A 22,577-nucleotide genomic window follows, 5' to 3' on the forward strand; every position below is an offset into this window, starting at 1 on the left:
AGTAAAATGGACAATAGTATAACGCACATTTGAATGCAATTAATAATTTCTTTATGCTGAACTACATTTATAACTGACAGAAAAAGGGCTAAATACTAAATTTCAATTGGATTTGTTATTAGATTGATGTTATAGGAACTTAATTAGCTTCTTGGACCATAAATATGACATGTTAGCAGATGGGTTACAGAAGAATATATCTGAGACATTTTTTGGCCATGCACATGGATACACGGACTTACTCCACACAGACATCATCAATGTTATTTAATGCAATTTCATACTGATGATATGTTTACGCTTGAGCAATCACTCATAACTTTGTGTATTTATCATTAATTGTTGTGTCTGTTGTCATATACTGTTATGAAATACAATGATGTGATTTACAGTGTTTGAATTCTCATTTGAGAGAGTTTGACCCATATCACTGGTGTCTATTTTTACTTTGTGTTATCAGTAACAGAAGAACTGGAGAGTCTGTTGGATGTGTGAGCTATCCACTCTCAGCTCCATATCTCTAAAACAGAGATAAATGTGCTCTCTCTTTCTTACACAGATACAGTACATGCTTCCACTTATTCAGTGTCATTTAGTGGATGCATTTGTAACAGTAACGTGCAGAATTTTTTTTTTATTGTTTTAGATTGTGTTAACTAGAGCCTTAATTAAGCCTTAACTTTGTGTGTGTGTGTGTGACCCATTTCTGGTCACTGAAACACAAATGACAAGCTGGAGGTGTTGGAATTCTCCATTCACTGAATGATACACAGATATTCAGCCCTTATAAGGCTTCTCTGCACCAGTGCAACATAAAACACTGCTGTTCTACACACTGTAAGATGAGCCATGTTATTTGTTTGCTTTGCAACACATTCACTTTTTCAGAAGTTAAAATTCAATAATTACAAAGTTAACTATTCATTTTCTAGAAATGTATAGTTGTCTTGACAAATTGCCTGAATAGAATAACAAATGGGCAAAGTAGTGCTACTGAGGACAATTAATCAAATCTCAATGTATCATGTTGAATCCCCCCCCCCCCCCACTCATTTCCATTTCACAGTTTATGGTGCATTTATCCAAGTCTAATTTACATTACAAATATAAAATAAAAGACAGTGGTAGAGCTGCAAACATAATTTGTGACTGTATTTCTGTTTCTACTTGAAGGAGTCATAATATGCCATTTTAATTATTATTCCATCAAAAACCGTTTTTTTTTTTTTGTTTTTTTTTTAAACGGTTAGCTCACCCAAAAATGAAATTTCTGTCATTAATTACTCCCCCTCATGTCATTCCAAACCCGTAAGACCTTCGTTCATCTTCGCAACACAAATTAAAGGGATATTCATGGGCAAATTAGCCCATGATTTACTCACCCTGAAGCCATCCTAGGTGTTTATGACATTCTTCTTTCAGACGAATACAATCGGAGTTATATTAAAAAAATGTCCTGGCTCTTCCAAGCTTGATAATGAAAGTGAATGGTTATCTTTCTTTGGAATTCCATCAAAGAGCATCTATTCATGATTAAAGTGCTCCACGCGTCTTCGGGGGTTAATAAAGGCCTTCTGAAGTGAAGCGATGCGTTTGTGTAAGAAAAATATCCATATTTAATACTTTATCGACTAAAATAACTAGCTTCCGGCAGACAGCCATACGCATCGAGTGGTTCAACCTAATGTTATGAAGCGACGAGAAAACTTTTTGTGCAAAAAAAAAAAGACTCATCTCTTCCGTGTCATAACTCTGATGCTGTTTACGGGAGCACCATGACATGCTAGTGTTGCTAATGCTGGAGCTGGCGTTCTGACGTGCTGCACTGTATTTACTACGTGAACAGCGTCAAGAGATGGCATAGCCTGGAAATCCAGACCCAAATCCGAAAGATTAAGGGTCTGGCATTGAGTAATGAAAATTGCCCAACTCGAGGGGTGGCACCAAGCATGCATTTGAAAATCACACTGTAGGCAATTGGATAACACTACAACCAATCACAAGCGGCGCTAACTGGTAGATTAGACTCTTGCCGTATCCGGTCGGCAAAACAGCAAAAACGTCCTTCTTGCAAAGGAAGGATTAGAGCACCGTCTTCTTCTGTGCCTCTTTTAGATAAAAAGCCAAGTCGAACTTGTTCATTGTAGCGGCCAAAGCCGTTTCAAACAACTGGTGTTCATCCATAGCCATCTTGCAATGTTTACTAATGACTTTGACGTCGCAGCGCTGACGTCATCTGTTTAGCTCGCCTCTGGTGATACGCAATAGTTAAGGGCGTAGTTAACTTGCTGAGCAAATTCAAATTCGTTTTTTTGCGCACAAAAAGTATTCTCCTCTCTTCATAACATAAAAGTTGAACCACTGTTACATCCTGCAAACTATTTTAACGCTGTCTTTACTACCTTTCTGGGCCTTGAAAGGGGTAATAACGTCTAACGGGTGGGGGGTCAGAAAGCTCTCGGATCAGTCTTACGGGTTTGGAACGACATGAGGGCAAGTAATTATTAACAGAATCTTCATTTTTGGGTGAACTAACCCTTTAATTTATAATGTGTTGTATGTTGTGAGATGAGATAAGACTCTGTTCTTAGCTGTGGTCAGTAATGTGAATGTGTTTTCAGCGGGATGAGCTGGTGTTGAGGTGTTGCTCATCAGGCCCTCATCAGAAGAAACTGTGTTTAGCTGCAGAAGGTTTTGGCGACCGGTTGTGTTACCTTGAGTCCACCTCCAACTCAAAGGTGAGATGATCATTTACTTCATATTTTTAAAACGAAGTCACTGCTACGTGTAAGAACAGTCTGTTTATGACCATACGCTTCAAAAACAGCTCCTGCAGTTTTAATGTCGTCTTTCCTCTTGTTAACAGAATGTTCCAGCAGACCTTTCTGTGTGCGTGTTTGTTCTTGACCAATGCCTGTCTGTCCGAGCGCTGCAGGAGATGCTGGCCAACCATGAAGACCAGAGTGTAGGGGTGGGTAATGTGGTGAAGGGGGCTTCAGACAATTCAGAATTCAGCGAACTATGAAAAGTGGATGAATATTCAGTGAAATATGTCACCCGTTCACTATCTTTCAAACGTTTGGGTTACTATCGTTCACAAGTTTCACAAGTTTTTTGAAAGAAATGACACCTTTTATTTTAGCAAAGATGCAATAAATTGATAAAAAGTGAAAGACATTTATAAAGTTACAAAACATTTCTATTTCAAATAACTGCTATTCTTTTGAACTTTCTATTCATCAACGAATCATGGTTGACTGAAAAAAAAAGAATAAGCAGCACAGCTGTTTTCAACATTGCATCAAAACATCATATTATTTAACACCAGAGGTGGACAGTAGGCACACAAAGTACATTTACTTGAGTATAGTACACTTTTTGAGCATCTTTACTTTACTTGAGTTTTAGTTTTTCTGGAAACTTTTTACTTTAACTTCACTACATTTGAAGGACAAATATCATACTTTTTACTCCACCACATTTCTGTCAAGGTCCTTGAGTAGAAAGTAGTAACGTCAGTCAGGGGATGATTTTGGTTGCAGGGGTTGCATTTTGGTTGCAAATGAAAGTTGGGCTGACGTCAGAACCCGATGTCAGATTGACGTCAGAACCCGACTGATGTTGTCCAACGTTGGAGATTAACGTCAATCTGACGTTGGATTCTGACATCAACCTGATTTTCATTTTCAACATTGGGTTTGGTCTTCTAAATGCGATTTTGTCATTGTTTTGGAGCACACTAGCTTATAACAGTAAGGCTAACATATTCATAGCCTACTAAAAGCCATTATTTTTTAAATAGGGCACTTTTTGAGGGAACAGCCATTTGGGTGTCCGAAACCACTGTGGACGTTATTGAGTACACTTATTCAATCTCACATTCAATCATCTGGAACTGTGTTCTTGAAATAAATTTGATATTGATATGAGGGTAAGTAGGCAGGCATAGATTCAGAGCCATAAGGTAGGCTATTGTAAGTATTACAACAATGCAACAATAATAAAACAATGTATTGACATTTACTTTTTACCTTTGAAAACAAGTATTTCTGTACTTTTCGGTAATATTTGATCAATAGTATCTGTACTTTCACTCAAGTAGGCTCGGGAATATGTATTTTGCGCAACACTTTGTCCATCTGTTTAACACAGGCTCATTGGAAAAACGTAGGCCTACATGTGGCAACATTTTTACAAAACGCAAAATACATACCAACACGTACATCACTGCAGTTTTTAATATAAATGAACACTAGAGGCAGTAAAACAGCAAGCACTTTTGATCGTTTTCACACACACAATTCTGATTTACAGGGCAGATTATGGATTAATACAGACTTGTTTTCACGCGGCTCCTTGCACAATTATGTTATAACCTCAAAACACTTTTTTTTCACCATTTTTATGCATGACTTGTAAACGAATATATTTTGGAGTTTGCATCACTTACCATTTTCACTTTCCGAAAAAAAAAACTAAACGCTTTTAGCGCCACTGGACACTTTCGCGAAACGTACACGACCCAACTTATTTTGCAAAAATGTTGCCACGCCACAGGTACGTTTGAGCCTTATCAGCATGATTTATGAAGGATCATGTGACACTGAAGACTGGAATAATTGCTGCTGAAAATGTAGCTTTGTCATCATAGGATTTTTTTTTTTTTTTTTTTTTTTAATGTAACTGCTTAAACCGGTTAGTTTAACTGCTTATTGTTCTCATTTGTAAGTTGCGTTGGATAAAAGCGTCTGCTAAATGAATAAATGTAAATGTAAAATAGGCCTGTATTAAAATGCAGTATGGGTGAGAATATACTCTCTTTCATAAATATTAATAAACCAACCCAAACTTTTGCACGATAATATACCTCAGGTCAATATACAGGTGACATATTTCTCACTCATGCTGTAACTTTTCAACAAATGTTAAAGTTGTGCCAAACAATTGACCGTAAAATATCACAGAGTGTTTTGTTTCAGTCCCGTGAGGCAGCTGGGCGTCGTACTCTGCTCTATGGCCAAGCAGTGCTGTTTCGGCATGTTTACAGTGACATGGTAAGACCAGTCTTTATATTCCTGTTATTAATTAGTGGCTTCCATCCATACTGGTACTATGAAGTGTAAATTTGGAATCTGCTGTCTCTTCTGTCTTGTTTTAGTATCTTTGCTGCATGTCCACATCAGGCCTCTCCTCTGACAAACTGGCTTTTGATGTTGGTTTGCAGGAGGAAACAAAGGGTAATTCATATTCTCTTTTTTGTATACTGAATGTTTTAATTAAAGACTAGGGCTGCCATAATATTGATGTTAATGATTTCATCTTTGTATGGTTTCAGGTGAGGTGTGTTGGTGGACGGTTCACCCTGCCTCTAAACAGAGGTCAGAGGGTGAGAAAGTCAGAGTGGGTGATGATCTCATCTTAGTTAGTATTTCCTCTGAGAGATACTTAGTGAGTGAATCCATCTGTTCGTCCATCTGTTCATCTAATTGTCTGTCTGCATATCAATATTTTTATGATATATTTCGTTCTCTTTATGTCGTTCTCTTTCTAGCATGTTTCGTGGAGTAACGGTGAAGGTAATGACAATGGCATTGGCCGGGTGGATGCTGCCTTCCAGCAAACACTGTGGAGTGTGGCCCCTGTTTCTTCTGGGACTGTGGAGACGCAGGGTAGATGACCAATTTCACACTATCAATTTAAACATTTGTTTAGTGTCTGAAGGTCTTAATGGCTGATTTTCATGCTCATTGGCTGAATACATTATCAAGAAATACACACACACACACATATTTTTTTGCCATATATATATAAATTTGTTTCCAATAAAATTTCTTTACATTTGTCCATTTTTACATTTGCTCATATTGTATTTTATTAAATATAAATATAAAAATATATGGGTGTAAATATGGATGTAAATATATCTTTTTCTTATGAATCTTTTTTTATGAATTTAATTTTGAATTGTAGGTCATGTACGAGGAGGGGACACTGTGCGTCTGCTACATGGACACACAGATGAATGTTTGACCATTCCTGCAGCGGATCACAGACGGGAAGAGCGCAGGTCAGAGAGGTCACCTTACTGATCGGAGACAGATTGTTGACACTTATTACAGCTTTTTCCTTCATGACCATTTTTCCTTTCTTCCTCCAGATCTGTCCATTTCGAGGGAGGCTCGGTATCTCATCAGGCTCGATCTTTATGGAGGCTTGAAATGTTACATGTTGCGTAGGTGTCCCTTCAGCTAGTTTGCAGATGACAGTTGAAAGTAGATTCCCTCTGTGTTTGTCAGTTTGTGTTAGTAACAGATTGTTTGCAGGTGGAGCGGTAGCCACACTCACTGGGGTCAGCCGTTCCGTCTTCGGCACCTTACCACCGGATCATACCTGGGACTGACTCACGATCAGGGACTACAGCTGGTGGAAAGAGAGAGAGCCGATGTTAAAAGTACAGCATTCTCCTTCCGTGCATCAAAGGTTGGATAATATCATCTCTAAACTCAACATAAACCATATTATAATCAATAAAAACTTGTGGTTACATAGTATAATCATATTTTTGGGATATAATAAGTTTTTTTGTTGTTGTTGTGGTGTGATATTAAATTGTGATGATTAATGCAAACTTTATTTTTATTGTATTTTTATAGGAAGAGAGCCAGGAGAGCTCACACTTTGTTAAGAGGAGAGATGGCATGGGCGTACCTGAGATCAAATATGGAGACTCACTCTGTTTCATTCAGCACATTGACTCTGGGCTTTGGCTCACATATCAGACCACTGACCCTAAGAGACAGAAGGAAAGTGTGCCACAGAGACAGGTAAACTTGTGTAAATAAATTAAATAAGGTCCAAAGTCATACTATATATAGATATATGGATAAGATCACTTGATATTTTTAAGTCTTTCAACAATGTATCTGCTCAACAAGACCGCATTTACTTGGTAACAATTTACAGTAAAAACAGTAATATTTAAAAAAAGATCACAATTTAAAATAACTGTTTTCTATTTGATTATGTTTTAAAATGTCATTTATTCCTGTGATGGCGAAGCTGAATTTTTAGCATCATTACTCCAGTCTTCAGTGTCACATTGTACTTCAGAAATCATTCTAATATGCTAATTTGCAGCTCAAGAAATATATATTTTTTTATCATTATCAATGTTGAAAATATTTAGCTTAATATTTTTGTGGAAACCGTGATTTTTTTTTTCAGGATTCTTTGATGAATAGAAAGTAAAAAAAAAAAAAAAAACAGCATTTATTTGAAATATAAATTTTATAACATTGTAAATGTCTTTCCTGTCAATTTAATGCATCCGTGCTGAATAACTTTTAATTGAATAACTTAATAACTAAATAAATTTCTTAAAAAATGATATATATAATATACTAAATATATATGTCTTACTGACAGTTTCAAGTGAGCTCAGGAACTGCAATTAAACAAAGCCAAAACCTGTCTTTTTTAATTGTTCTGTCTAATATTTTTATTCTGGTTCAAATGCATGAAGTGAAGTGGTTCTCTCTCGCAGGCTGTTTTGCAAGCAGAAGGACACATGGATGATGGAATCACCCTTTCTCGCTCTCAACAGGAGGAGTCACAAGCTGCTTGTTTAATTCGTAGCTCCGCCCTTCTCTTCTCACAATTCATTAGGTAAATAATACAGTGATAGCTTACAGAATACTGTGTGCTTATCAACTTTGCTGGAGCAATTCCAGCTCTTTTAAAATCCCTTTATAAGGCACAAAGTGTGTTCAAAGAAGCACATTTATGTTTCATAAGGATTTTCTTTCCTTTCTGAAGGGGACTAGATGATGTCAGTCAGAAGGAAAACATTACTGATTTGGTTCTTCCAATTGAGACAGTCCGATTGACCCTGCAGAATTTGCTTGGTTATTTTCAATGTCCTGAAATGGGGCAAGACCACGAGGTCAGACAGGGAGATATTCGAGCACTTAAGAACAGACAAAATCTCTTCCAAGATGAGGTAATACCTGCGGCACATGAGACAACACATATTATATGTTGCCACACACTGCATTAATGTCTGAATCGTATACTTTTTTGTTATGCTTCATTGTGCCTTTCTCAGGGTATAATCACTCTGGTGCTGGACTGCATTGACCACCTGCATGTGTACAATAGTGCGACTCAGTTTGAAGAGGCTGCTGGGAAAGAGGCAGGAGAGTCATGGGAAAAGATTTTGAACTCTTTTTATGAGCTGCTAGGTATAGGATGACTTGTTTAGAGATTTATAATAAAGGTTTAGCTTTGATTCACAAAATTCCCATTTCCCTACAGCTGCTCTTATCAAGGGTAATCGGAACAACTGTGCCCAGTTTTCTGGATCCTTGGACTGGCTGGTCAGCAGACTGGAGAGGCTGGAGGCCTCCTCTGGTAAATGTCCTGCAGAAATATTTAGTTTGTGTTTTGACTAGAATGTCTAAGTTGATTTTAGGGTCTTAACATGATGTCACAAAGAGTCTCCCCTCATTTGTTACTTGTTTCTCCTTTTTTGTTTTGTTTTTTAGGAATATTGGAAGTGTTACATTGTGTTTTAGTAGAAAGTCCTGAAGCTTTGAATGTTATTAAGGAAAGCCACATCAAATCTATCATCTCACTTCTGGACAAACATGGAAGGAACCATAAGGTAATGTACAGTACCGTTTAAAATTTTGGGGTCTGTAAGATTTTTTTTTGAAAGTCTCTTATGCTCACCAAGACTTCATTTATTTGATCAAAAGTACAGTAGAAACAGTAATATTGTGAAACATTTTTACAATTTAATTTCTGTATATAATATAGATTTTACATGTTTAAAATGTAATTTATTCCTGTGATGGCAAAGCTTATTTTTCATCAGCTGATAAAACAGTTATGCTACTTGAAATGTTTTTCAGGATTTTTGGTGAATTATAAAGTTTGAAAGAGCAGCATTACTTTTGTAAAATTATAAATGCCTTTACTGTCACTTTTAATCAATTTAATGTGTCCTTGCTGAATAAAAGTATATAAAAAAGTTTTTTTTATACTTACTGACTCCAAACTGTAGTGTATTTATGTTTTCTGTAATAATTGTGCTTAATGCTTTCTGGATTTTACTATTGTTAACATGTTTGTGTGTGTTTATTGCATCTGCAGATCTTGGACGTGTTGTGCTCACTCTGTGTGTGTCATGGCATGGCTGTCCGCTCTAATCAGCATTTGATTTGTGATACACTGCTGCCAGAAAGAGACCTGTTGCTACAAACAAGACTGGTTAACCAAGTTTTCAGGTGACCTGTTATCAATAAACTTAACTGTTAAGTTTAACTCCTACACATTTAGAGTTTTTTAGCACATCTAAAAATATTATTTTAGTCTGTTATAATATATAAATTGACCAAACAGTGAGAATAAATGTTAAAAATAAAATCTCATTGAACATATTTCTCTGTTTAGTGTACGTCCTAACATCTTCCTGTGTGCAAGAGAAGACTGCGCCCAATACAGGAAGTGGTATTATGAGGTTGTAGTTGAGAAGGTGGAACCTTTTGTGACAGCAGAGCCTACTCACCTGCGAGTGGGTTGGGCCAGCACTGAAGGGTACCATCCCTCCCCCACAGGGGGTCACGGCTGGGGGTCAAACGGTGTTGGAGACGACCTCTGCTCTTATGGCTTTGATGGACTCCAACTGTGGACAGGTAAGATGGAAACTAAGCTTGTACACTACCGTTCAAATGTTTGGGATCAGTAAGACATTTAGCAAGGATGCATTAAATTGCCAAAAAGTGACTCTAAAAACGTTTACATTACAAAAATTCTATTCAATATAAATGCTGTTCTTTTGACCTTTTTTTATTCATCAAAGAATCCTAAAAAAAAAAAATCATCATACTGTCCACAAAAATATTGAGCCGCTCAACTGTTTTCAACATTGATAATAACAAGAAATGTTTCTTGAGAACTTGATCAGCATATTAGAATGATTTCTGAAGGATCATGTGACACTGAAGACTGGAGTAATGATGCTGAAAATTCAGCTTTGCATCACAGGAATACATTACATTTAAAAAAATAAAAAGTTATTTTTAATTGTAATATTTCACTTTATTGCATTTTTTACTGTATATTTTATCAAATAAATGTAGTCTAGTGAAATCTAAACACTGTTTGTGTTTTCTTTCCAAGGAGGTGTTGGTCGGAGGGTTACCTCACCCAATCAGCACTTGCTAAGGGATGATGATGTCATTAGTTGCTGTCTTGACCTTAGTGCAACTTGCATCTCCTTTCGGGTCAATGGACAGCCAGTTCAAGGCATGCTGGAGAACTTCAAAGTGGATGGGTTGCTGTTCCCAGTGGTCAGCTTCTCAACTGGAGTGCAGTGAGTTGCCTTCGAATGGTTTTTGATTTTGCGTGTTGTGTAAATTGTAGGTTTGATTGTTCACAATTCACCGAACAATGATAAATGAGTTCTACTTCATTTTATTTTAGATCAACCTAACCATTTAAATGTTGACCTGTAGGACTGTACCCTCGATGGCTTAAATAGTGTCTGAATTTATTTTTCCATCAGGGTGCGTGTGCTGTTTGGAGGTCGACAGGGGGAGTTTAGGTTTCTTCCTCCTGCTGGTTTCTCTCCGTGTGCTGAAGCTCTCCTCCCCAAAACATGCTGCAAGCTGGAACTGTGTCAGGAACTCACACAAAATCACACTGAAAGCCAACGTGACCTCTTAGGCCCTGTAGTACCTTTTAGTCCAGTGACCTTTACCCCAATTCCAGTGGATTCCAGCCAGGTACTTTAAATTTGAAGTATTCACTGATTATTTAAAATTTAGCCTCAGAACAGCAGTTATTTTAAGCCACAATCTGTCTTGCATCAACTTGGATGAGTGTCTGACACCCCTGCGCTCAACTCTGTATCTTGTCAGGTTGAATATCCTCCACAGCTGGAGCAGATCAAGGAAAGATTAGCGGAAAATCTCCATGAACTCTGGCTTATTGACAAAATAGAGCAGGGCTGGAACTATGGACCAGTAAGTATCTAAGGGCATTTTCACAGCTTTGTTTCAGAACCTGATCTGTTTTCTCACTTAGTTTAGTTCTGACTCTTCACATGGGCAAACACCCGTCACACAGTTTTACAATTAGCAATCAGAGCTTTAGCATAAAAGGGCAACAGGAGAGCTCTTCAATGGGGCAATGGATGCCAACATTGGATTTTTTTTTTTTATTACTATAACTGTATACAGTAAATTCTTCTGTTGTTTTGTATGTAGACCACTGTATGTACAACTTTGTGTTGGTTGGGATGTGCACTGTGTACATTGTTTTTGTGGGAAAAATAAAATATATTCGTTACCGTGTATTTGTGTGTTCTGAGTATAAAAACAATATTCTCAGATATTTTACAACACATTTATGTATGTACTGTCTGTAGAAAGTGTAACACTGAACAAAAAAAGGCCTAAATCATTATGAGGAATGGACAAGAAGTGTTTTCCATTCATCATAGTGTTTTACATTGAGCACATCAGTGTTCAACTGGTTCTTATAAATGTCTATTCATATGATGGTTTGTGTGTGTCATTTGAAAACAAAATACCATTTTGAGAAGAAATAACATTGTTTTGAATGTAAAGTTTCATTTTGCAGGAGAATTGAAGGGTTTTGCCCATTGTGTGTGTGTTTTTGGATTTGTGTGTAGAGTTCTGAGAATATGAGGCATGCTTTCAGAAAATGTGTGTAAACAATCGAGAAAAACTGTAAGCAACGGTTTGCATATTGTAACAATTTAAGTCCTTGTTTCGGAAAAAAGTAAGCAATCTATAGTTTGGAAACTCCCCAAGTAACATCCATTCAGTTGCTCCTTCTCATTCTGGAGTATATTAAAAACTACATCTCTTCTCCTAGGTTAAAGATGAGAGCAAAAAAGTACACTCATGTCTAGTCGAGTTTTCCAGACTTCCAGATCAGGAGCGAATTCATAACCTTCAGTCATCTGAGAACATCCTCAGGTATGCCATGGATTATTGTGCCTAATATACTGTTAATTAGCTGTCCGTTATTAATCATGCTTCCTTTTATGTTGTGGAAGGACTCTTTTGGCTTTTGGTGTCCATATTGGACTCTCTGATGAGCATGCAGAGGAGAATGTGAAATATGTTCGCCTTTCTAATAAGTATATCAAGATAAAATTCCTCACTAAGACAATACAATTTTCCAATTAACAATGCATCAGTGAAAAGTGCTTTTTAAATGAATCCTAATAACATCATCTGTCCAGGTATGAGCTATGGAATGGATATAAACCAGCCCCTGTGGATCAGTCCTGTGTTGTGCTAACAGCTTCTCAGGAAGAGCTGGTGGAAAAACTGGCTGAGAATGAACACAACATCTGGGCCAGAGAGCGTATCAGGCAGGGCTGGAGCTTTGGACCACAGCAGGTGGAAATTAGTCTTTTATTGAAAACAAACAATATAAATGTAATCTTGAGAATTGGAATGCAAATGCCAAATGTGTCCATATGTACAGTAGTACTTGTAAGTGGTATATCTCCAACTTGGATTTTCCTTCTTTCATTGTATTTGATGCGGAAATACTGTAGCTTTTTTCTCTTTGTTTCAGGATGTTAAGTGTAAGAGAAGTACCCAACTAGTGCCATTTTCCCTGTTGGATGAAAAGTACAAACAGGCTGGTAGAGATGCCATGAGGGACACTCTGGGTACCCTTCTTGGGTTTGGATACACTGTAGAGCCGCTGGAGCAAGAACATGGTGGGACCATTATCCTTTTTGGCAGATAAAAAAACAACAAATAGGAAATTAATATTTTTATTTAGCAAGGGTGCATTAAATAGATCAAAAGTTACAGTAAGTCTTTTACATTATTACAAAACATCTATTCAATTGTTGTTCTTTTGAACTTTTTTTTTTCATTGAAGATTTGTAAAAAAAAAAAAATTATTATTGTGACAATAATAAATGTTTCTTAAGCAGCAAATCAGCATATTATAATGATTTCTGAAAGATCATGTGACACTGAAGATTAGAGTAATGGCTGCTAAAAATACATCTTTGCCATCACAGGAATAAATTACATTTTTAAATATATTCAAATAGAAAACAGTTATTTTAAAATGTAATAATATTTCACAATATTACTGTTTTTACTTTATTTGCTCAAATAAATGCAGCCTTGGTGAGCATAAGAGACTGCTTTCAAAAACATTTAAAAAAAAATCTTACCAAGCAAAAATTTTGAATGGTAGTAAATCAACATAAACATTTGTTTTATTTTTGTCTCCCATAGTCTCAAGTATCAATATTAAATCTGTGGCTGCAGAGAGATTTCGGATTTTCCGCCTGGAGCAGCCCTTTGCAGTGCATTATGGAAAATGGTACTTTGAGTTTGAGGCTGTAACTGATGGACAGATGAGAGTGGGCTGGGCACGACCTGGATGTAAACCTGACGTAGATCTTGGGTCAGATGAACAGGCCTTCGTGTTTGATGGTTCTAAGGTATTTCAATGATAATTTATTATGGCAAAGCGAATTTTACTGAGATCGTATACTGACTATATGTTGACTTGACTGAGTCTGAGATGCCTTTTGGAACAATTAAAGATCATAAAATAAAAAAAGATATCGGGTAATATAATTTTTGTTCATCTCTCACATGCATGTTTTAGGGGCAGTGGTGGCATGGTGGGGAAGAGCAATTGGGTGGCCGCTGGAAGAGGGGGGATGTAATTGGCTGTTTGTTGGACCTGACTACATGCACTATGATGGTTACTCTTAATGGAGAGCTACTGCTAAACAGTCGTGGTTCTGAACTGGCTGTAAAAGACTTTAATATGGCTGATGGTATGTTCTCTGTGGTCATTTTCCATTCTGACACGCAATTATCAAATTGATTTGAATTATATATATTTAAATGTGTATTTTTTTGCTTTGCATAACATACATTTCTCACTGTCTTCTTTTTGATAAATTGTAGGTTTCCTGCCTGTTTGTAGTATAGGGATAAACCAGGTGGGTCGTCTAAATTTGGGTCGTCAGGTTGACTCACTGAGATACTTCGGTGTTTGCGGGCTACAAGAGGGATACCAACCCTTTGGTCTGAACATGACCAAAGATCTACCTTTGTGGATGAGTTGGAGAGAGCCCTTGTTCATTCCTATACTCGCTGACCATCCTAACATACAGGTTAGTTAATTTACATAATTTTTATCATAACAGATTTTATTATATTTCATCATATTTTTGCAGATAAACTGAGCACTTGTTTTTAATTTAATTTCAATTTAATTTCATTATTTAATTTCATCATTTCACTATTTCATTATTTCATCATTTCATTTCATTTCATTTCACTATTTCATTATTTCATCATTTCATTTCATTTCATTATTTCATTTCATTTCATTATTTATTTTTATTTCATTATTTCATTTCATTTCTTTAATTCATTTACATTTATAAAATAATATATATATGTTTCACATATATGTATAACTGTTTCAAATATGTCTTGGACAAATATATAAAAATATTTTGTTATATTCTTTATTTTAAAATGTTATACATATATAATATAAATAAAATGTTGAATGTGTCATGTCATGGACACATATATAAAATATTTATTATTTTATTATTTTCATTCATCAAATGTCCTCTATTTAAGACAGGACCACCACAACTAAATTTCTTAGTTGTTTTGCTACCTGAATTATTTTATGGTCTCATACAATGTTCTATAATGTTCAAATTGCTACCCAGGTGATTCGTGTTGGAACAGTCGACAACACCCCATGTCTGAAAGTAACACAGAGGTTTTTTGGGAAGCAGGAAAGGGGCACAAGCTCTGTTGGATTTTACCGTCTGAGCATGCCAGTCAAGTGTGCACAGGTTTTCTCCGGCCCTGGCGAGGTCACTGTGCCCCACAGCAGCGGTGTGGTGTGCCAACTCAAAGATCCAGAGGAAGGAGAAGCAGATTCTGACTTTGAGTTACTGATGAAAGCTCACAGATACGCAGGATCCAGAGATGAACTCAATAATCACAAGGACCACAGTCAGGAGAAGCCATCCAGACTCAAACAGCGGTGAGTTCACTTCACTCCTCCTTGTTCACTTTTGCTTCTAGAACTCCAAACACAATTGAACTAACATGATTAATCTAAGGAGGAGAAACTATTGACTGAAATTGTCTTTACAAACCTGTATAAATTGGTGGCTGCAGGTTTATGTTGAAGAAGAAAACAGAGTTAAACACTAGTCACTCATCAGCTCGTCTGTTGGAGGAAGTGCTGGCCATCGAGAAAGATGAAGACAACCGCCTCATTCACTGTACTACGGTAGACAATAACCCTTTTCTTATTGATCCATTTGTTTCTGGATCACTGAATGGGACCCTGTGACTTTCAAGCAAGTAGTCTTGAGTTAGAGTATGATAACATAATCTTATCTCGTCTTTCTCACTGCAGTATTATTACTCTGTGAGAATCCCCTACAGTCAGGAGCCCTCTTACGTTTGGGTCGGATGGGTAACTTCGAAGTTCAACCATCATGATGCGACCTTTGACCTGGACAGCATTTGCAGTGTCACAGTCACTCTTGGGGATGAGTGGGGCAAAGTTCACGAGAGGTAGGACTCATGGGGCATTTGAAAGATGCTGTATCTTTAAAGCTAATTCAAATTATGAATAAACTTTGTGTGTCTAAATTCTGTGTGTATTTGTTAGTGTCAAGCGTAGCAGCTGTTACATGGTGAGTGCTGCAGAGGGCAGTGGTCTGTCTCACAGTCGCAACAGCAGCGGGCTGGAGATTGGCTGTCTGGCTGACACAGCAACAGGGCTCCTAACATTCACTGCTAATGGCAAGGAGCTTGCAACATACTTCCAGGTAAACATCAAAGTCAGAAGTGGTGACATTGCAGTTATTTAGCGTTGCATATTTTACCTATCATTATTGTATCATTTAGGTTATAGTACATTACTGTATTCTAATAATCTTAGCATACACAGTCCAATAAAACATTATGACGCCTGCATTTGGAAAAATACCATAATTTCTAGCTTATCTTGACTATGTAGTCATGATTTGAGCCAGAAACAAGCAGAAAAGCACTTGCTACATACTATTTATTCCAAAATTGTCCTCATTCATATGTTTAGATATAAGTGTAAATTTTAGTTTGACTTCAGCTATGTCTCTCCATTTGTAGGTGGAACCTGGCACCAAGCTCTTCCCTGCTGTATTTGCTAAACCCACCAGTCCTGATGTCTTCCAGTTTGAGCTGGGACGTATCAAGGTAACCCAATACATCAGTTCTGTTCTCCATGGCCAGACCAAATAAATCTGTGAAAAGGTGCTTCTTTCAGCCTAATTGCCAGCAATGCCTCCTTTGGCATTAATAAATAAAAACCTTGAATGCAGTATCAGTCTTCTTAAAATGGGCTGCAACACATCCATTTTGGCTAAGCTTGGCTTAAATCAGCACAAGAGTACAGATCAATTTCAAATGAGACTTTCTTGTGCACTCTAATAGCTCCATACACAAATATACAAATATGCATTTCGCATCATAATTAGATTTTATGTCACTGTGCAGTATTCTTTCCCTTTATTATTAATTTATATTATATTATATGATATTATATTATATCAGAATGCCCAGAAAAAAAGTATTTCACTATTGATCTGCACTTAACAAATAAAACATCAAATGACTTTGTATCTATATAGTTTTCCTATAATATTTGCTGCAGTTTATATTTGTAATGTTGCTCACAGAATGTGATGCCACTATCAGCGGGAGTTTTTTGGAGCGAAAGAAGAAATGCAAGACCTCAGTGCCCTCCCAGACTGTGTGTTCAACACTTAACGCCTATGCGGTGGACCCGAGTACCCGACCACTCTCAGCCTGTGGAAGTGACCCGTCTGGAGGAGAGAAATGGCTGGAGAGCTCGCTGCACTCAGATCCGACAGATCATGACCCTGTATATACCTGAGGATAGCAGGTCAGAGGTCACTTTGGAGGTGTCAAGTTGCTGCTGACATATACATTCAAAAACTTTTTTTTTTGACATTTTTATCTATAGAGCTAGAAGTATTACTAAAAATATTAGAATTTTGTCAATTAGAATTTTAGATGTGACATTTAACTATTTTGTGGCATATTAATTTGAATTGTCTAAATTAAAACTTTCAACCATGACAACTTAGTTTAGTCTTAGTTTCCAATGAAGATTAATTAAATGAATTAAATGTATTACACAGAATCCACTCAGGTACATACAAAAGCAAGAGTCCACGAAACAGAGTGTGTAGCACAAATAATACCAGACAAATGAATGAACCAAACTGAGGGACTTCACAGGGATAATGAACAGAATACAAACAGGTGTGATCTTAAATCAATAACCATGGTAACAAACAAGGAAACAGGAAGCCAAAAGCAAACTAAGATTCCATGAAAATGAAACCAAGACAAACTATTCTGAATATGAATGTGACCAAACACCCCCCTCTGGAAAAGCAAGGCCTTGCGTAGTAATGTGATTGAGAAGGAGGTTCAGGAGACGGGCGAAGGGCTGGTGAAGGTGAATATAACACGGATAACATTACCGTAAATAAATATTTTTTATCAAGTTAAACTTTGATTATTAATTGTCACTCAATCCTTTGTCTAAACCTCTCATCTCTTGCGCATATCCGCCATGTTTTGTAGTTTTTTAATACAAAATATTTAATACAGTTTTTTTGGACATTGGGACAAAGGGTAAGAGTCCATGAAAATGAAAGTAAGACAAACTAAACTGAACGTGAATGTGACCGACAAAAAAGGTTTGAATTTCAATTTGGTACATTAACATTTTTAACATGACAATTAACTAAATGTAATTGGTTTGTGGCATATTTTGTAGATTTTTTTTCTTTCTGATAAACTCTACTTTTCCCTGCTTGACCTTTGGCCTGTTTTGTATGATCTGCATTTATTTATTTGATCTGAATTACAGCGTTTTCCCACCCTAAAATCTGCCGTTTAAAAATGCAGTTCTATAAAACCCTTTTGTTAAATAAAACTAAAGTGAAAAAACAAACTATAAAATATTTTTTTTGTTTTTTTTCTAGTTCCATGATTATTACTTCTCCCTCTTTCAGGTGTGTGGACATTCTGGAACTGTCCGAACTGCGTGATCTCCTGAAGTTCCATGACCACACCCTTCGCCTCTACTCAGCCCTTTCAGCTCATGGAAACACACATGTAAGCCACGCCCTCTGCAGCCATGTGGACCAATCACAACTCTTGTTTGCCTTGCAGTGCTCTAGAATGCCAGGTCACCTGCGGAGAAGTTACTACAACCTCCTCATCAACACCCACCTCGCTGCCCATGCCAGTGCCAGGCAGACAATGAACCATGAATACATTGTGCCCATAACGGATGCCACGCAGTCTATTACGCTTTTCAGAAATGACAGGAAAGTGCAAAGATTCCCAGGAAGTGACTTCAGCACTTCCTTGCGGCCAAGAATGCGCTTCACATCGCCTTGCTTCATTAGAGCTTATAAAATAGATGTGATGGAAGGAGATAACGATGGGGCTTTGTGGAGTAATTTGCGCCAAGACAGCCCAGAGTTCCCATTGGATGTATTAAAGGCTGTTGTCATTGCAATGCTGAAGGAGGCAGTGATAGCAGTTGGGCAGGGTGTGAGGGATCCTGCAGGGGGCAGCATAGAGCTCCTGCTGGTTCCTCTGCTCGGTTTACTTCACACACTCCTGATGATGGGTGTGTATCAGGGGACAGATCTGGAGGCCGTGTTTAGTCTCATCCTGCCAGTCAGATACATGAGAGGAACATGTAAAACAGAGGAGATGGATGAACTCGAAGAGAGTGATGGAGAAAGACAGGAAATAGAGGGTAGAGATTGGGAGAATAATGTCTCTCGGCAAAGTCTTCTTCAGATGAAGCTTCCAGAAGCTGTCAAATTACAGGTTGGCACAAATCATTTATAGAGGTCATTCACCCAAAATTTTTAATTTTGTCATTTTCGTACATTACCCGGTCAAAAGTTTACAATAGAGTTTGACTTATATTTTTGAAAAAAGGCTCTTATGCTCACCAAGGCTACATTTATTTGATCAAAAATACAGTAAAAACTTGAATATTGCAAAATATTATAAGAAATTTAAAGGAAAACAGTTGCTGTTTGATATTTTTGTAGAAACCATGGTGCATTTTTTTAGAATTCTCTAATCAACAAAGTTCAAAAGAACCAATTTAACGTGTCCTTGCTGAATAAAAGTATTAATTTAGTTTCTTCTTTTTTTCATTTTACTTACCTTAAACTTTTGAAAGATATGTCATGGTTTCCACAGCAAAAACTGTTTTGAACATTGATAATAATAATAAGAAATATTTTTTGAGCACCAAATCAGCATGATCTGAAGGATCATGTGACACTGAAGACTGGAGTAGTGATGCTAAAAATTCAGCTTTGCCATCACAGGAATAAATTACATTTTAAAATATATTCAAATAGAAAGCAATTTAAATTGTAATGATATTTCACAATATTAAAATTTTTACTGTATTTTTAATCAAATAAATGAAGCCAGTATCAGAGACTTCTTTCAAAAACATAAAAAAATCTTAAATATTCCAAACTTTTGGAATAAAGTTATATATTCGTTTTATTTCTCATCATCAGGTGTGCCACCTTCTGAAGTACTTGTGTGACTGCCAGGTGCGTCACAGAGTAGAAGCTGTGATGTCATTCTCAGGTGACTTTGTTGGTCGCCTCCAAGACAATCAGCGCTTCCGGTACAATGAAGTTATGGACGCGCTCAACATGTCTGCTGCCCTCACTGCGCGCAAAACTAAAGAGTTCCGTTCTCCCCCTCAGGAACAGGTCAGAGGTCATAGGATAACTGGATTAGATGCCATACTTCTGTCGTCATATACTCACATTCTTGTCATTCCAAACCTGTATGACTTACTTTCTTCTGAGGAACACAAATGAAGATATTATGGAAAATGTCCCATAAATTTTTTTTTTCGCAGAAGAAAGTCATACAGCTTGGAACGTCATAAGGTTGAGTTACTTTAGTTAGTTTTATTTTTTTATGAATTATCCCTTTAAAGTCATGTTGTAATGTAAGTAGCGACAGATCTTTTCTTTTGCATCTGAGTGAAATGGATTTTTGGAAAAAAAAAATATTTAGGGTGGGAACATGGTTCTATCCATTAGTTGTTTATTGGATAGAGGCAGATCTGAAGGCAAGCTTTCAGTCAGTTGTTAGAAAGGCACGGGTTTAAACAGACAAAATGACTGGAGAAATTCAGCACATGAAAATTATGAGGTCCAACCTCAAAAAAATTAAACGATGAATCGATCACAATAAAATCTATAACATGCATTTTAAAAAATGGGGTGAATTTTCATTTCATGCAGATTCAGCTGTTCCTAACAAGTTTTTTTTTCTCCGTTCAGATGAACATGATGTTGAGCTTCCGCGAGGAGTGTCAGGATTGTCCGTTCCCAGAGGACATCCAAGATTTGATGTGGGAATTCCATCAGGATCTAATGACCCACTGTGGTAGTTGACCCACCAATGCCATAATTGTTTTGTCATCAGCTGGCATCATGACCTCTCATACATGAAGCATTTATTCCCATGTCATTTTTTTCATTGTTTAATTCAGGAATTAAGATAGACAGTGATTCAGAGAATGAGAATGAGGATGACGTATCAATCAGGAATCACCTCCAAGGCCTAGTGGATAAAATAATTCATTTAAAGAGGAGAATGTCTGGCCTGCCTAAGGAGATTGTGAACAAACCGGGTCAGAAACACTACCAGTCTCTTTTGTTATGATTTGTGTTAATATAGCCTCTTGATTCTATTACTTGTAAAACTGTATAGGTACAGTGATTCTAAGCCAAAACAGAGCTCTCTCGTTCTAGTCTCTCTGCAGCAGCTGATATCAGAGACCATGATGCACTGGGCCCAAGAGGGGACGATTGAAGACCCCGATCTGGTGCGTGCTGTTTTCAGCCTGCTGCTACAACAGTATGCTGGGCTGGATGGCCAGATGTCTGCTCCACTACAGAAGGCTTACTGTATCAGCCAGGCATCTGTGGAAGACGCTCTTAACCTACAGTGGGCTCTAGCATGCATTCGTTCATTGCTCACGGCCAGGATGGGCAAAGAAGAAGAGGAACTTATGATTAGAGGCCTGGGGTGAGAGACGATAGCTGTTTTTTTTTTGTTTTGTTTTTTATAGTAAGCAAAACACTAGGCACTATGCCAAATGTTTCACTCTATAATTGTCACTTGAACTTTTCAAATAGCATGAGAGTTGCAACCTTCTTGGTAATCATTATAAAACCCAAAGGAAAGAGAAATGTATAAGTTGACTGTTTTAACTATGGCAATATAATATGTAATTTAAAAGACATTAACATACACTACCGTTCAAAGGTTTGGGGTCAAGATTTGTTTTGATAGTAATACATTTTATTCAGCAAGGATGCATTAAGTTAAGCAATGTTTCTGTTAATTTCTTTTTCAAATAAATCAAACAATCCTGTTTTTTTCACAAGTTTCCACAAAAATTTTAAGCAGCTCAACTGTTTTTTACCATTGATAATAAAAATGTCTCTGGAACACCAAATCAGCATATTAGAAAGATTTCTGAGGGATCATGTGACATTGAAGACTGAAATAATGCTTGCTAATTAAGCTTGGTCACCACAGGAATAAATTACGTTTTAAAATGCATTAAAACAGAAAACATTAATTTTAAATTGTAATAAATGTATCGCAATATTACTGTTTTTACTGTTTTTTTTAAATCAAATGAATGCAGTCTAGGTGAGCAGACCTAGATACTTTTTAAAAAAACATTAAAGAAATCTTACCAACCCCAAACTATGAACGGTAGAGTGTTTTCATGATTAAGCACAACTACACACACACACACACACACACACACACACACACACACACACACACACACACACACACACACACACACACACCTGTTTTTTATGGACTGCTACTGTATGTCCAGGCCAGTTTATCCTCTTTATTTGAGAAGTTTTCTCTTGTGTAGTGACATCATGAACAATAAAGTTTTCTACCAGCATCCTAATCTGATGAGAGCTCTGGGGATGCATGAAACCGTCATGGAAGTTATGGTGAACGTCCTAGGTGCTAGAGAATCCAAGGTAATCGTACTAACAATTACTTTCAGTGATTATCAGCTTATGTGTTCATTATTGTTCAGTAGTCAGATGTCAGTTGCATAATTGAACCTAATTATTAGATTAAGTTGAATGTTTTACTTTATTCACTCCAGTGGGGTCCTCTGATAACTCTGATTCTCTTGCCTCATTAAGGAAATCATGTTCCCTAAGATGGTTGCACACTGCTGTCGTTTCCTGTGTTATTTCTGTCGAATCAGTCGCCATAACCAGAAAGCCATGTTTGATCATCTCAGCTACCTGCTGGACAATAGCAATGTTGGACTTGGTATGTTCATACTGATACTGATCTGGTTTAACCCATAAATAACTT

The 22,577-nt window shown here is 37.0% G+C and overlaps 1 protein-coding gene across 1 annotated transcript in view; it reads left to right on the top strand.

Annotated features, from left to right (window-relative positions):
- ryr2b (ryanodine receptor 2b (cardiac)) overlaps positions 1 to 22,577 on the top strand; it is a 61,066-nt gene that overhangs the window by 152 nt on the left and 38,337 nt on the right. The window contains exons 2-41 of the mRNA XM_081347823.1: positions 2,622 to 2,738; positions 2,867 to 2,971; positions 4,980 to 5,054; positions 5,159 to 5,237; positions 5,336 to 5,448; positions 5,552 to 5,669; positions 5,971 to 6,067; positions 6,158 to 6,232; positions 6,324 to 6,480; positions 6,654 to 6,824; positions 7,544 to 7,665; positions 7,816 to 7,999; positions 8,105 to 8,240; positions 8,314 to 8,409; positions 8,544 to 8,662; positions 9,154 to 9,287; positions 9,454 to 9,695; positions 10,183 to 10,375; positions 10,568 to 10,787; positions 10,923 to 11,027; positions 11,905 to 12,008; positions 12,089 to 12,172; positions 12,278 to 12,437; positions 12,619 to 12,766; positions 13,302 to 13,510; positions 13,681 to 13,855; positions 13,989 to 14,197; positions 14,774 to 15,096; positions 15,234 to 15,348; positions 15,478 to 15,638; positions 15,736 to 15,895; positions 16,218 to 16,304; positions 16,916 to 17,013; positions 18,158 to 18,989; positions 19,706 to 19,906; positions 20,489 to 20,594; positions 20,701 to 20,841; positions 20,963 to 21,239; positions 22,114 to 22,228; positions 22,400 to 22,532. Of these exons, the coding sequence (XP_081203949.1) occupies positions 2,622 to 2,738; positions 2,867 to 2,971; positions 4,980 to 5,054; positions 5,159 to 5,237; positions 5,336 to 5,448; positions 5,552 to 5,669; positions 5,971 to 6,067; positions 6,158 to 6,232; positions 6,324 to 6,480; positions 6,654 to 6,824; positions 7,544 to 7,665; positions 7,816 to 7,999; positions 8,105 to 8,240; positions 8,314 to 8,409; positions 8,544 to 8,662; positions 9,154 to 9,287; positions 9,454 to 9,695; positions 10,183 to 10,375; positions 10,568 to 10,787; positions 10,923 to 11,027; positions 11,905 to 12,008; positions 12,089 to 12,172; positions 12,278 to 12,437; positions 12,619 to 12,766; positions 13,302 to 13,510; positions 13,681 to 13,855; positions 13,989 to 14,197; positions 14,774 to 15,096; positions 15,234 to 15,348; positions 15,478 to 15,638; positions 15,736 to 15,895; positions 16,218 to 16,304; positions 16,916 to 17,013; positions 18,158 to 18,989; positions 19,706 to 19,906; positions 20,489 to 20,594; positions 20,701 to 20,841; positions 20,963 to 21,239; positions 22,114 to 22,228; positions 22,400 to 22,532 (6,496 nt within the window). The remainder of the gene's footprint in view (positions 1 to 2,621; positions 2,739 to 2,866; positions 2,972 to 4,979; positions 5,055 to 5,158; positions 5,238 to 5,335; positions 5,449 to 5,551; positions 5,670 to 5,970; positions 6,068 to 6,157; positions 6,233 to 6,323; positions 6,481 to 6,653; positions 6,825 to 7,543; positions 7,666 to 7,815; positions 8,000 to 8,104; positions 8,241 to 8,313; positions 8,410 to 8,543; positions 8,663 to 9,153; positions 9,288 to 9,453; positions 9,696 to 10,182; positions 10,376 to 10,567; positions 10,788 to 10,922; positions 11,028 to 11,904; positions 12,009 to 12,088; positions 12,173 to 12,277; positions 12,438 to 12,618; positions 12,767 to 13,301; positions 13,511 to 13,680; positions 13,856 to 13,988; positions 14,198 to 14,773; positions 15,097 to 15,233; positions 15,349 to 15,477; positions 15,639 to 15,735; positions 15,896 to 16,217; positions 16,305 to 16,915; positions 17,014 to 18,157; positions 18,990 to 19,705; positions 19,907 to 20,488; positions 20,595 to 20,700; positions 20,842 to 20,962; positions 21,240 to 22,113; positions 22,229 to 22,399; positions 22,533 to 22,577) is intronic.

This window comes from Scardinius erythrophthalmus (genome assembly GCF_964197995.2).
Source record: "Scardinius erythrophthalmus genome assembly, chromosome: 19".
Taxonomy (NCBI): Eukaryota; Metazoa; Chordata; class Actinopteri; order Cypriniformes; family Leuciscidae; genus Scardinius; species Scardinius erythrophthalmus.